General features: G+C 39.9%; 1 protein-coding gene across 3 annotated transcripts in view; it reads right to left on the bottom strand.

The window, feature by feature from the left end:
- Positions 1-44: 44 nt before the first annotated feature.
- The window catches only part of OGT (O-linked N-acetylglucosamine (GlcNAc) transferase), a 34,481-nt gene continuing 20,177 nt past the window's right edge, over positions 45-14,348 (bottom strand). For all 3 annotated transcript variants that reach the window (XM_045879473.3, XM_045879474.3, XM_045879478.3), the window contains 9 exons: positions 13,698-13,787; positions 11,916-12,041; positions 11,337-11,507; positions 11,106-11,222; positions 10,843-11,013; positions 8,617-8,769; positions 6,637-6,889; positions 6,254-6,377; positions 45-2,339 (listed from right to left, as the gene is read on the bottom strand). In XM_045879473.3, coding sequence (XP_045735429.1) covers positions 2,165-2,339; positions 6,254-6,377; positions 6,637-6,889; positions 8,617-8,769; positions 10,843-11,013; positions 11,106-11,222; positions 11,337-11,507; positions 11,916-12,041; positions 13,698-13,787 — 1,380 coding nt within the window. In that variant the 3' untranslated portion in view covers positions 45-2,164. The remainder of the gene's footprint in view (positions 2,340-6,253; positions 6,378-6,636; positions 6,890-8,616; positions 8,770-10,842; positions 11,014-11,105; positions 11,223-11,336; positions 11,508-11,915; positions 12,042-13,697; positions 13,788-14,348) is intronic.

Raw genomic sequence — 14,348 nt, 5'->3', positions numbered from 1 at the left:
TGTCCAATGCACAATTTCACAGAACACAAAATACGTCAGCCATATTAAGGGCAAATCATTCATTTATTGTTTAAAGATCGCAAGACAACATCTGGATTTCTGTAGCACAATTTAAATGTTTTACTTTTTTGATAAAGCAGAGTATAATAGAAAAAAACAATTAGTTTCCAGTAATATCTATATCTCTATTCAGAATTAAATCTTCCACAGACATGTTACCTGGAAACAAAAGCCTATTACAATAAGCAAAGCTTCAACCAGAGCGGCTACTTTTCGTGCCAGGAAAAAAAGTTCATCCCTATAGGAGGAATGATGTGCTATGTAAGATGGCTGTAGGGTCACAGCCTTGAGGGCACTGGAAGTCTATTCTCCTATTCCACAGTAAGTAGTTTGGTGAATTTCAAACATCAGTTTATCTGCAACCATGCTGGCAACCTTTGACTGGTAGTTCAATCGGGTAAAAAATAAATTAAATCCCTAAACTGATGTTTCTCGATTTACATTGTTAAAAGGTACACAGTTCATTAACATGTAATTCTGGCAAGAATTACATTTGAGACTCCTTGCTCCGATTTTGGTTAACAGTAAGAATCTTTCAGAAATTCAAGTTCTTATTAATCAATAATTTGTCAGCTAGGATACATTCAGGCATCAGCTGCAACTACAGAATAGGTGCACTGCCTCAGCGCTTTGGAAAGACATTATAATCTAGAACACTACTAGCAGACAAAAAATTATCTGTTACTGGATAGCGTAAGTACAGTACAGCAACACAAAACATATATTCATATGTTGGCTTGTTTAAGCCTCAAGCCCTCGATCCTTTGTCGAAATTCAATAATTTTATTCCTATGGGTTTTAATACCAAGAACTCAAGCTCCAGGAGGGCTAAAGTCTAATTTGTACTCCAAACCAAGTAGCAAAGCCGTTTGCTACCACTGAGGCTGATCCGTACAGACTTCAAGACCAAGTCCAGAAGACAGTTATTATATAATACCCAAGAAGGTCTGAAAAATAATTACTCATTTACATAGCTGGTCCTTCAGAGCTTTTTACCTCTAACATGTTTTTTGATGAAAGGTATTTAATGTATTGAAGATAACTGTGACTTACTGATCAAATACGTGAATACTTATACTTACCTGGGATTTCATTTCTGCTGAAAGAAATAGGAAGAACAGGACTCACTTAAAAAAAAAAAAAAAAAACTTGAGAAAGGAAGGTAAAAATCTTACCACACACTATCACTTTTGGAAGCAGCATAGAGGGGCAGTCAAAGGTAAAACACTGGTGAAATAGGTCAACACTAGGCCCAAAAAAATCTATATTATTATCATCAATGACAGTACCACAACTACGCCCTGCATAATTAATAATCACTCCTAAGAATTTTCATTTGGCACCAGATGATGTGTTCAAGAGAAACACTCTGGGATATTTAAAATCAGACTTCGTTTTGTTAGCTGAGTTACAGGAGAAACTTTAAAGTAGGGGAAGGGAAGAGAAGGAAATGGGAAACGGACCAGAAAAAAATTTTGAGTCATCATCTAAACCAACAAAGCACTGATAGCTCCAAACATTAGGTCAGACACTAAAACGACTGATATAGGCTCAAGTGGTTTATAAAACCTATAAAAAGACTACACCAGCAAAGTCCCCATTAATCTGTAGAGTTCAGAAACTAAAACAAGGAGCAACATTTTAGCTTAAAACCTTATCTCAAGAGAATCATATACACTTCACATGAATAAAAATACCTGAAACCAAACATTTTTAAAAGCTCCAATACCCAAAATATAAAGAAAAAAATTAATTTAGAAGACTCAATCAATCCATGGAATCACAAAACGGCTGGACAATCTATATCTCCCCTCCACACTAACCATCCCATGGAAGACCAAGGGAGATCAGACCTTCCAGACCTATGCACCACCTGGTTGCTGCAAAATTCTGTGGAGATTCCTTGTGGAACAGCAGTTTCCCATCTCTTGTGTCTCTCCCTATCATGCAGGAAGCAAGTCTGGCTGTGCTATTCTATTATCGTTTGTCACCCATCTGCAACATGATACCGTACAGATAAGTAAAAAGTACGTTATCTAGTTCCCTTTCCCCAGAAGGTTGAGGCTCAGGTATAGGGGCATTCTCCTGTGCATTCAGTCTTTATTTAGGCCGACTCAGTGACTTCAACAGGCTTAATCATGTGATCAGGTTTGTTGCCAGCTGCGTAGTGCTCCCACATCTGTAGATAGAGCCGCTCTAGTTCCATTGTGTATTGTTTGGTGTTGAACAGAGGGCTAGATATTCTCTGCTTCCAGACTTTGCCACGAATTTTCTTCAGGCTAGGTAACAAAACAAAAAAGAACCAAGTTTACAAATCAGAGCAGAAAAACTCAGAACTAGCCCCTCACAAATTCCCGGTCACCTTTGTGGTAAAATACATGACTGGACTTCACAGGTTTCTCTTCCGACTGGCCACCCTGACCTCAACGCTGAACAAGGGAAGGGTCACATATAATGCTGACACTTAGAATCAAGGTCGCCTCCACGTCCTCTGAAAACATTCAGTTCTTTCCTAAAGAAGTATATCCACGAGATCCCATGCCTTCTCCATTTCAGCTCACTTCTACCTTTAAAAGAAAGAACTGGGGGCACCTGGGTGGCTCAGTTGGTTGGGCGACTGCCTTTGGCTCGGGTCATGATCCTGGAGTCCCGGGATCGAGTCCCGCATTGGGTTCCCTGCTCGGCAGGGAGTCTGCTTCTCCCTCTGACCCTCCCCCTTCTCATGCTCTCTCTCTCTTATTCTCTCTCTCAAATAAATAAAATCTTTAAATGAAAGAAAAGAAAGAAAAGAAAAGAAAAGAAAAAAGAAAGAATTGGCGGGCGCCTGGGTGGCTCAGTCGGTTAACCGTCTGCCTTCAGCTCAGGTCATGATCCTGGGGTCCTGGGATCGAGCCCCGCGTCGGGCTCCCTGCTCGACGGGGAGTCTGCTTCTCCCTTTCCTTCTGCCTCTGCCCCTGGCTTGTGCTCTCTCTCTCTCAAATAAATAAAACCTTAATAAATAAATAAGCAAAAGAATTGGCAGTCACATGTATCTATTCCTATGTACTACCAGTTGGAATGTACACTGCTTACCCTTTTCGTAATTTAGCAATGTGTGTGTTAAGAAACTTAAATGTTCACAACCCTCTGATCAGTAACGCTTTTAAATCTATTCAAAAGGAAACAGAGTTGCAGGCAAACCTGGCCATGCACAGATGTTCACTGAGGCATCATTTACAATAGCTAAGGCACGAATGTAAGATGAAGTATTCAGTTTATGAATATTTTAATGAAATAGGAAAAATACCCCAGGGGATAAGAAATGTACTACGTTGGGCGCCTGGGTGGCTCAGTTGGTTAAGCGACTGCCTTCGGCTCAGGTCATGATCCTGGAGTCCCTGGATCGAGTCCCGCATCGGGCTCCCTGCTCGGCAGGGAGTCTGCTTCTCCCTCTGACCCTCCCCCCCTCATGTGCTTGCTCTCTCATTCTCTCTCAAATAAATAAATAAAATCTTTAAAAAAAAAAAAAAAAGAAATGTACTATGTCTACTGCCATAATTTTCCACTTACACATGAATTACTAAGATATTAACAAAAAGTGTTCCCGGTATCACCAAGACCATGGTTCTGTTCAAAATAGGGAAAAGAAGCAATTAATTCTTCTGGGAACAGAGGGGGAAAGACTTCTCAATTCCTCTTCTGAATATATAATTTGTCATGAGATTCTTCTTCTATGGAGAGAATTACTACTTTAGAGCGAGAAGCTGGAACACTCCTGTGCATTTTTAAAAAGCAATAAAAAAAGGGGCGCCTGGGTGGCTCAGTTGGTTAAGCGACTGCCTTCAGCTCAGGTCATGATCCCAGGGTCCTGGGATCGAGTCCCGTATCAGGCTCCCTGCTCTGCGGGGAGCCTGCTTCTCCCTCTCCCACTCCCCCTGCTTGTGTTCCCTCTCTCGCTGTGTCTGTCAAATAAATAAATAAATAAATAAAAAGCAATAAAAAAAGTTTGAACATTTGTTGTGACAGAACTAGTAAAATGGCTACACATTATGTGGGCCTCAACCCAACCATGACCGGATTAATGCTACCTTCCAAATAAACGTTACTTCTGTGCTCTATTTTCCAAGTTCTCTATGTCAACGGGAGAATGGTTGAACTGTGGTACATCCATACAATGAAATACTACTCAGCAATAAAAAAAGAATGAAGTACTGATATAAGCCAACATCATGGATAAATCTCACAACATTATACTAAGTGAAAAAAACCTTTAGGGCGCCTGGGTGGCTCAGTTGGTTAAGCGACTGCCTTCGGCTCAGGTCATGATCCTGGAGTCCTGGGTCGAGTCCCGCATCAGGCTCCCTGCTCGGCAGGGAGTCTGCTTCTCCCTCTGGCCCTCCCCCCTCTCATGTGCTCTCTCTCATTCTCTCTCTCTCAAATAAATAAATAAAATCTTTAAAAAAAAAAATTTAAAAAAAAAGAAAAAGAAAAAAACCTTTAGAGTGCATACTGTATGGTTTGCATAACACTCTAGAAAGGCAAAACTAAGTTATGGGGAAAAAAATTTATGACAGTGGTAGTTGTCCTGACGGTTGGTGTGGAGGACCAACTGTGAAGGAACATGAAGGAACTTTCTAGAATGATGAGAATGTTTCTATATACTGCTACAGGGTTTGGGTTATAAAGGTAGGTCTCAAAACTCAAATTTAAGATTTGTGCCTTCCACTGTATATAAATTCTGTCTCCAAAATAAATAAATAAATATTAAACTCTAGTTAACGATGTCCATTCTGAAGTACTCAGGAGTACGGATGTCTGCAATTTACTGCAAAATATATCAAATAAGATGGATTGCTAGATGGATAAAGGAATAAATAGATGGACAGATATGTCATAAAGCAAGGATAGTGAAGTGTTAGTGGTAAAATCTAGGCAGTAGGTACAGAAGTGTTATAAGATTGAAAATTTTTATAACAAAATGTTGGGGGGGGGGAAGTATTGTAGGAAATCAACTAAGCTCCAAAAAAATTTTTTAAATACACTAAAATATTTACTGTAGTTATCTCTGGAATGATGGACACAAACCTTAATTTTTTTAATGGCTGAGCTCAAAATTTTCACTCATTCTTCTTAGATGTATATGAGGTTCAATGGAGAAAATTTTGAAAATAATAAATGCTGAACATTTTCTGAATGCTTACCAAGAACTTTTGTTAAGTGCTTTACATGGAACACCTTTTTTAATCCTCACATCTCTGCAAGGTAGGTACTATCATTCATCCCCATTTTACAGATGGAAAAAGCAAGGCACATAGAGACTAACTTGCCCAAAGTCACAAAGCTTGTAAGTGGGAGAGCGTGGATTCAAACCCCCAGGCAGTCTGACTCTCTAGAATATGCTACTTCTCAGAAAAACACAAAGAAAAAAATCACCCCTAACACCCAAAGAAAAGCCTCATTTAAGAGATAAACACTACTTCATTGTATGGCTAAAGCATTGCTTATCTAAGCACCGCCCCTCTAATTCCCACCCACTTAGGGCACTGAAGTTATGCTGGTTTTTTCCCCCTAATGCGCCAATGAAGATGTAGTACCCTAACAGGGTCAAAGGTCTGGCTGTTTTCTTTAAGGCTCTTAAAACTTGGAGGAAGGGTTGTACCAATTTACTCACTGTCTGAAAGGTATGAAAAGGCCAGTACCTCAATGCTCCCTCATCACTGGTATCATACTAAAAATATTTTATTTTCTAGGCAAATAATGGCTATACCACAATGTTATTTTATATTTACATTTCTACTACAGAGGTTGAAACTTTTTCTTATTAACCATTTGTATTTCTACTTAGTGAGTTGTCTGTTCATTTATTTCCGTGTTTAGTTTCCTTTTAAGGAATTTAAGATGTGAATATTCTTCGGTCTTTATATAGCCAAGCTGTATCTTTGACATAGAAACAAAGATTTTCTTTCCCTCTTTGCTTGCCTTTTAATTTTCTTGACTCACTTTTATTCAGCCATTTACTCTTTACACAGCCACACCTATTGGTCACGGCATTTATGGAAGTTTAGAAAGTTCTCTCATCTAGAGATCATACAACTAAATCACCTATTTCATATTATCCTTATTTATGATTTCATTTTGTAACATCTATATTCTCTCCAATTTTCCTTATCTATCTCCTTTACCATAAAATTTGTTCATGGAAAAGTTTACTTACTATTCTAGGTCAGTTCCCAGTTTCACAGCTATGTCTTCATATTCTTGTCTATTTTTAGCAATAAGCTCAAGACAACCTAAACAAGTGAGCTGGGAAGCTGCAACTCGAGAAGCAAGAGTCTCTCCTGCAATAAAAAAAGAGAGAACAAACTGGACATCTGAGAATGTAAATAGCACAGTTACTAATGTTATTTATGCTAAGTATCCACACAATGCAGATGAGAAGAATGGAGCAGAGTGCTTAGACTTGAACAAAGCTCATTATCCTATCACCTTGCCCTAAGTGCCGCTGCTAGTACCATACAAGTTCACCTAAAAAATGTTTCCCCCAAAGGAGGTTTTAAAAAGAACAAGGAAGATTCCAATGATTGATGAGCCACTCACCTGGCATAGTCACCATGGGTGTTCCTGCCCAGAGTACATCCATCCCTGTGGTGTGTCCATTACAGAGGGGAGTGTCCAGGCAGACATCAGCCAGCTGGCCTCTCCTGACATGTTCCTCTTTAGGAGCAACAGGTGAGAATATGATACGGTTCTGGGGAAGGCCCATGTTTTGCGCGTACTGTTGAATATTTGGTTCTCCTACGGCTGGAAACCGCAACAGCCACAGCACACTGTTGGGAACACGCTTCAGAATCTAAAACGGGAAAAATAAGAGAGTAATTTTTAATAGCAGCTCTGCCCCTCTCAAGAAAGGCTCCCGTAGAGCTCTAATAATTCTACCAGTCTGTTCTTGTCACCCAGATAGCAGCCTGCTGTGAACTTTGTCTTTCCCTCATAGAGGACTTCGATCAACTCAATTAGAGGTGCCTGTTCTGCTTAGCGGTCCCCAGAGCTCAAAGAAAGAGAAGACCGACGTAAGACACAAAACAAGTTACTAATTGGCAAAATCTGAGGCAGCTGTGTCCTGTGGGGATCGTTACTGACGGTGGTTTTTGTCGATGAGCGAGAAATTTTCCATTTCAATTTTTAAATCCCCCAGCATGACACAACAAATAAGGTTAGCTCACACTCGCCTGACTTTATGTGCCTAATCAAGATCAGGTGTCAGCAGACTTTCTGTAAAGGACCAGAGAACAAATATTTTTGGCTTTGTAACCACATGGACTCTGTCATAACTGCTCAATTCTGCCCTTGTCACTGGAAAACAACCATAGACAGTATGTAAACAAGTAGGCATGACTGTGTGTATAAAATGTACAAAAACAGGCAGTGTGCCAGATTTGGTCCATAGGCCGCAGTTTTGCCAAGCCCTGGTTTAGATCTCCCATCTATTCAGTGTTACCACACAAGTTTACCATCCCTTCCTGGAAAGGCATGAGAACAGATGAATTTCCGAATCTGGGATACTTCAGATTTTTAAAAAACAGTACAGCGCATATATATCATCTAGCACTCTCAGCAACAACTCCCTGTAAACACACACATTAGTACCTCTGCTTTGAGATGTAGGAATATTCATACTGAATGGAAGAGATAAAAGACCAAAAGACAGCCTAACATCAGTTCAGGTAGTTTTGCCGCCAAATAAATTTGCCACAAACTTCTGAAAAAAAGCTTTTGATACTTGGGCTTTTTTGAACACTGGGAAGTAAAGGTTAAGGGATAGTAAGCCTGTATATTTCCTTCCTCTTCCACCCATACTTCTCCTTCAAAAAAAAAAAAAACCCCAAAAAATACAAAAAGAAAAACCCCACCCCAATATGGAAAAGAAAATCAACCAAGAATTATCTCTATTTTAGCCCAATGGAGTAAGAGCCAGTTATGGATAGTCAAGTTTAGAGCTTTCAGAGGTCCTGCTTATTATGCAAACTGGTCCGATGAACCAACTGAGAGATAATGGCATAAACCGATTCCTTCATGATTACAACTCTACAGTTATTGCAAGACTGTTACACATTGGGTGGATGTGGACGTGATGCTTTTGCTATCAGTTTAGGCCAGGGGTTGACAAATATAACCTGTAAGCCAAATCTGGCATGTTGCCTGTTTCGATAAGTAAAACTTTACTGGAACACACATCTATACTCCTACATTTACAAACTGTCTATGGTGTTTGCCTGCTCCAGTGGCAGAGTTAAGCAAATGTGACAGAGTATGGACTGCAAAACCAAAAATATTTACCATCTGGCCCTTGAAGAAAAAGTTTGCTGATCCCTGGTTTTGAATACATAAATTAAAAAGGTTCATAACATGATATGTAGACACTGGAAGGAGAAATAAAAAATGGCTGAAAAATCTACTACTCTTTTGTAGAAATGAGCACAACAGCTCCTGAATGGGGGTGGAGGGCAGCCTCAGCAAGACGGTCTACATAATCTCTACCAGTCTCTAGACATAAATAACAAATCTACCCATACTCACATTTGCCCACATCTGCAAAGTGGAAGGGTCGATTTTGTACAACTGATTAAAATTACAGTACACAATGGCATCTTCTGGTAATCCATACTGAGAACGTGTGGTTACGATAATGGTACGAGGAACCTCCTCTCCAGTGGCAGCTTTATTGTTGATCTGGAACACAAAAAACAATATGGTGTTTATATTTAAAGTCAGCAGCATCTGACATTTTTGAACTAATAAAGAATCCTTAGGGTGCCTGGGTGGCTCAGTTGGTTGGGCGTCTGACTCCTGGTTTCAACTCAGGTTGTGATCTAGGGGTTGTGGGATCAAGTCCTGCGTCAGGCTCCATGGCTAGTGGTGAGTCTGCTTGAGAATTTTCTCTCTCTCCCTCTGCCCCTCCCCCCACTTGTTCACACACAAGCGCTCACTCTCTCTAATAACTAAATCTTAAAAAAAAAAAAATCCTTAAGATGCCAAATAGTATAGCCATTAAAAGTCACGTCATTTGAACTATGAGAAAATACTCATGACATATTAAGTTAAAAAACGGAAAAATGTTACACCATTACCTTAATGGGGGGGGGGGGGACTCCACCTTGAAACTTACCACTCGAGCCAAAAAGTTTTTATTTTTTATTTTTTTAAAGATTTTGTTTATTTGAGAGAGAGAGGATGAGAGAGAGCGAGCACATGAGAGGGGGGAGGGTCAGAGGACGAAGCAGACTCCCCGCCAAGCAGGGAGCCCGATGGGGGACTCGATCCAGGGACTCCAGGATCATGACCTGAGCCAAAGGCAGCTGCTCAACCAACTGAGCCACCCAGGTGTCCAAACCAAAAAGTTCTTTTTAAAACCCTATTAATCCAACATCAAGCTTTTGCTCATTTTTTAATGAATGAAATGGCCTTTTCTAAATCACACCCCATCCTTGAAGGCTAAACTTAAATTATTCCTCCAAACGATCTCTACTGCATCTCCTCTCACATTGATCACCACTATTTTTAAGTATCTACGGACACAATCAATTATAGTCTTACCTTGCAATTCCCATACATCTGGGTACTGCCTTAAATTGTTACATAACTCTTCCAGGTATGTACAGACATTTCATACGTTTGGGCATTGTGTTCTACACTCAAAATTCTTTCTCCCTGTGTATTTCAAGAACTATATATATACTGTTTTTTTTCTTAAGTCAAACATGTCTGTCCTATTCCAAATGACAGTTAATCAGAGATTAAGAAAAAACACACCACTTGTCTTTTAAGCCCAATACACATTGTTAAGTGATTACTATTAATTCCTTTACCTTAACAGGAGCTGGCTGAGAGAAAAGAGTTCATTCTGAGCACCCTTGGTATAAACTTACACAACTAAAACTGTTAACTCCTAAGAGAGAGATCCTTGCCTTGTAATCTCGATGGAACTACATATTCACTTACTTCAATATGCAATATATATTTATTGAACACATACTACATTACTGTGGCTAAGACATGGACCCTAAAGTAATTCAATTCAGCAGAGAATACACAAACACAGGGAATTAGAACATGCTGTGCTGGATGTAAAATACATCCCAGATATTATAGAAGCAGAAAAGACAGGCACCAACAGAACAGGAAAGGCGAGATTAGTGATAAGGACAGGAATGGATTCCTCGAGGAGCTGTCTGAACTGGAAAGTCTTAAAAGGGAGTAAGATTTAACTAGGGAAAGAATGAGTTACAGAAGTAAGAAACTGTATGAAGTCTACAGATAATTCACAGTTGATAAGAGGAAAGCCACAGGCAAGGAATAAGAACCTATTGTTAGGGGCGCCTGGGTGGCTCAGTCGTTAAGCCTCTGCCTTCAGCTCAGGTCATGATCCCAGGGTCCTGGGATCAAGCCCCGCATCAGGCTCCCGGCTCTGCGGGAAGCCTGCTTCTCCCTCTCCCACTCCCCCTGCTTGTGTTCCCTGTCTGTCTCTCTCTCTGTCAAATAAATTCTTTAAAAAAAAAAAACCATACTGTTAACCCAGTAGACCCTCATTAAGTGACCTACTGGCTGAATCCAAGAGACTTTTAAAGTAAGACAAATCTATGTAAGACACCAATTTCCACCGAACTCATTTCCTCAGCTCTAAAACAGGGATAATGACTTACACCTCCTGGAGTTATTATGGACCACACCACCATTCCCAGGGTATCCCAGCCAAATGAATACTTGGTGGGACGTATTATGCTCTATTATTCATTCTCTTCTCACCTGGGTAGTTGCTAGTCCATTGCTAATACTGAATCCATTAATTGTTATCTGAATTTGCCCTCTGTTAATCATCTCGATAACTGCTTCTGCAATAGTATTCATAGGAATAACAGGCATATTAAGAGCTGTATTACTGCTGTCCCCATTGTCTCCTCCATCAGGACACTTCATCTTTAAGAAAAAAATGACAAAATGTATCATTAGGGAAAAGATCCCAAATGCAGATAACTTTATTTCAATGACAATATTGATCAGGTTCTGACCTTGACAATTTTCACATCCGGCAGACTATCAAGAAATGCTTTGAGGTCGATGCCATTAAGAACAATCCGATTGTCATAGATGTGGCCATTGGACTTAAAATCGATGACTGCTTTTTTCTAATTAAAAAAAAAAGTTTGAGACAAATCTTTCAGGATGCATAGGGACAATACCAAGGAAATAAATGACTACAGTTCTTCGCCATGTCCACATAGCACTGTTTTTCTACCTACCTTCAAGTGAGGGAACATATTAGCATGATCACCAATAAAGAAAGTATGGGGCATATAAGCCAGTTTCTCGGAATACTGCTCAGCAACTTCAGCTGGAGAAGTTTCCTGATCCGTGATGATATAATCCATGAAAAGCGCACCACTAGTCCCAGGGTATCCCAGCCACATCGCCTATTTAAAAAAAAAAAAAAAAATCAGGCCAAAACCTAAAAATTTTCATCAGAAGAGTTCAAAATTAATTAAATAAACAAACTAGGAGGGTTGACTTCTTTAGCCAAGAGGAATGACGTAGTATTTCAGACTAACCTTTCTAAGTGTTTAACATTTTTCTAATTTACAAGACCAAACAACTGTTTGCACTCAACTATGAATTGCGTACCTCTATACACATGTACCTGTGGGCATTATGTTTTACACTCAAAATTCTCTGTCCCTGTACATTTCAAGAACTATACTTTTTTTCTTAAGTCAAGCATGTCTGCCCTATTGTTTCAAATGCCAGGTAACCAGAGGGGGGTGGGGAATCACTGTCTTTTTAGCTCAGTAAACACTGTGAGCAATTACTATTAATTCCTTTACCTGAATAGGAGCAGGCCTGAGAGCAAAGAGTTCATTCCGAGCACCCTTGGTATAACCATTCATATTTACAAGGATGTGTATACCATCCTGATGGATGCGATCAGCTGCTTTTCCATTGCATGGAATCTATGGAATAAAAAAAAAATAAGAACTCACTATGTATAATCTCAAACTAATTCAATTAGTTTTAATGGCATCAAATAGAATTCAGAGTCACAGGTGCATAACATGATAAGAACACAAATTACACTAATGTAGCATAAAAATATGGTTAAGTGCCATTAAAATGGGCCCCAAACATTACAGAAACAGAATATACAGGAAGGAGAGTTTACTTCTAGATTGAAAGTATGAATAACAAGGCTTCAGGGGCGCCTGGGTGGCTCAGTCGTTGAGCGTCTGCCTTGGGCTCAGGTCATGATCCCAGGGTCCTGGGATCGAGGCCCACATCGGGCTCCCTGCTCAGCCGGAAGCCTGCTCCCCCTCCCACTCCCCCTCCCACTCCCCCTGCTTGTGTTCCCTCTCTCGCTGTGTCTCTGTCAAATAAATAAATAAAATCTTTAAAAAAAAAAAAAACAAAAAACAAGGCGTCATAGAGGAGTTGGCATTTGAAATAGGCCTTCAAAGATGGAGAAGAGCTTGAGGCAGTTGGACAGAATAGAATCTCAATAGAGAACAGTACAAATAAAGAACCAGAGTAAAGTGTATGGTAGATTTTAAAAATGGTTAATAGATCCCTTCTATTTGGCACAAGGTACGTATGAGGACAAATGGTGGGTGAAAAGTATTGGCAAACAAGATTGTGCTCAGACTTAGACTGTGAAGGCGGGGGCGCCTGGGTGGCTCAGTCAGTTAAGCGTCAGACTTGATTTCGGCTCAGGTCACGATCTCAGGGTCATGAGAGCGAGCCCTATGTCGGGCTCCACACTCAGCACAGAGTCTGCTTAAGATTCTCTTCCTCTGCCTCTCTCCCGCAACACAAACACACACTCAAGCCCTCTCTCTCTAAAATAAATATTAAAAATAAAAAAGACTGTGAAGGCCACGCTGAAGAGTTTAGACTCCAGTCAATAAGCAGTGGGTCCCTGAACGTCTCAGAAGTGGAGGGCAGTATGCTTCCTGGTCACAGAGTCCAAACCCTGTATCAAAAATGGTTAACTATACTCCCAAAGCAACAGCTACATTGCCAAAGATGTTGGTACATACTATTTATTAAATGACAAGGATCTCACAACCCTTCTGCTGGAACTTCAATGATTCATATATCAATTACTAGATACATCACATACATTGCATATCCCTTTTAGTCACCAAAGTGGCCCACAGAATCTATAAAGAAAAACCTCTAGACTCAGCAAATTAATTCCTCCACAGGTTTCAATCTTATCATAAAATTTATGCTCCTAGAAATAGCAACAGAGCAAGTACAGAAATAAAGATAACCAAAGGCAAAGGCCCACAAACACAGATGAAGCATGATGAAGAACCCTAGTTCCTCTATTTTCTTTAAATAACCTATTTATTCCTCTTCCTAGCCAGCACTTCCTAGAAGAGTTTTATGTCCAAGCACAAATAGACCCCATTTGGATTTCATCTGCAACGTCAGCACAATCCACGCTGATTATAAATGTAAATGATCAGGGAAATAAGATCAAAGTAATTGCCCATATGTAATGGCTGATGTTAAATACCTGTCATGAAAAATACAAGCTACACACCACCAATAGTTTCCTTCACTATTTGTTCAAAATTAGAAGCTTGAAGTATAAGAGTTTCACCTACCTGAGAGAGATCGATGAAATGATTGGCTTCTGCCATCACTTTCACTCTGAAGTTTGTGCCATCATCTGGGCTCAGGGCGTAACAGAATACCTGAAAGGCAGCAGACGATATATTTAAAAACCTTGGCTCAACAAGATACGGAAGCAACCTCCTATGTGTCCATCAAGAGATGAACGGATAATGAATACGCAGAGGGTGTGTGTACACACACATGCAGACACACAATGGAACCATAAAAAAGAATGAAATCTTGCCGTTAACAACAACATGGATGGGCCCAGAGAATATTATGCTAAGTGAAATAGACAGAAAAAGACAAATACCATATGATTTCATTTATATACGGAATTATAAAACAAAACAAACGAACAAACAAAAAATACACAGAAACAGACTCCTAAGTACAGAGAACAAACTGGTGGCTGCCAGAAAGAAGGGAGGGGGTGAGGAGAATGGGTGAAACGGGTGAAGGGGATTAAGATGTACAAACTTCCAGTTATAAAATAAGTCACAGGGATGAAAAGTACAGCATAGGGAATATAGTCAAAAATACTTAATAACTTCGTACGGCAACAGACAGTAACTACACTTACTGTGGTGAGCATTTCATAATGAACAGAATTGTGAAATCACTCTGTTGTACACCTGAAA

The sequence above is a fragment of the Mirounga angustirostris genome, unplaced genomic scaffold, assembly GCF_029215605.1.
Source record: "Mirounga angustirostris isolate CCGP_5_RB_7025 unplaced genomic scaffold, mMirAng1.0.hap1 SCAF_11, whole genome shotgun sequence".
In the NCBI taxonomy this organism is placed as follows: Eukaryota; Metazoa; Chordata; class Mammalia; order Carnivora; family Phocidae; genus Mirounga; species Mirounga angustirostris.
This window is presented reverse-complemented; position numbering and strand designations above follow the sequence as displayed.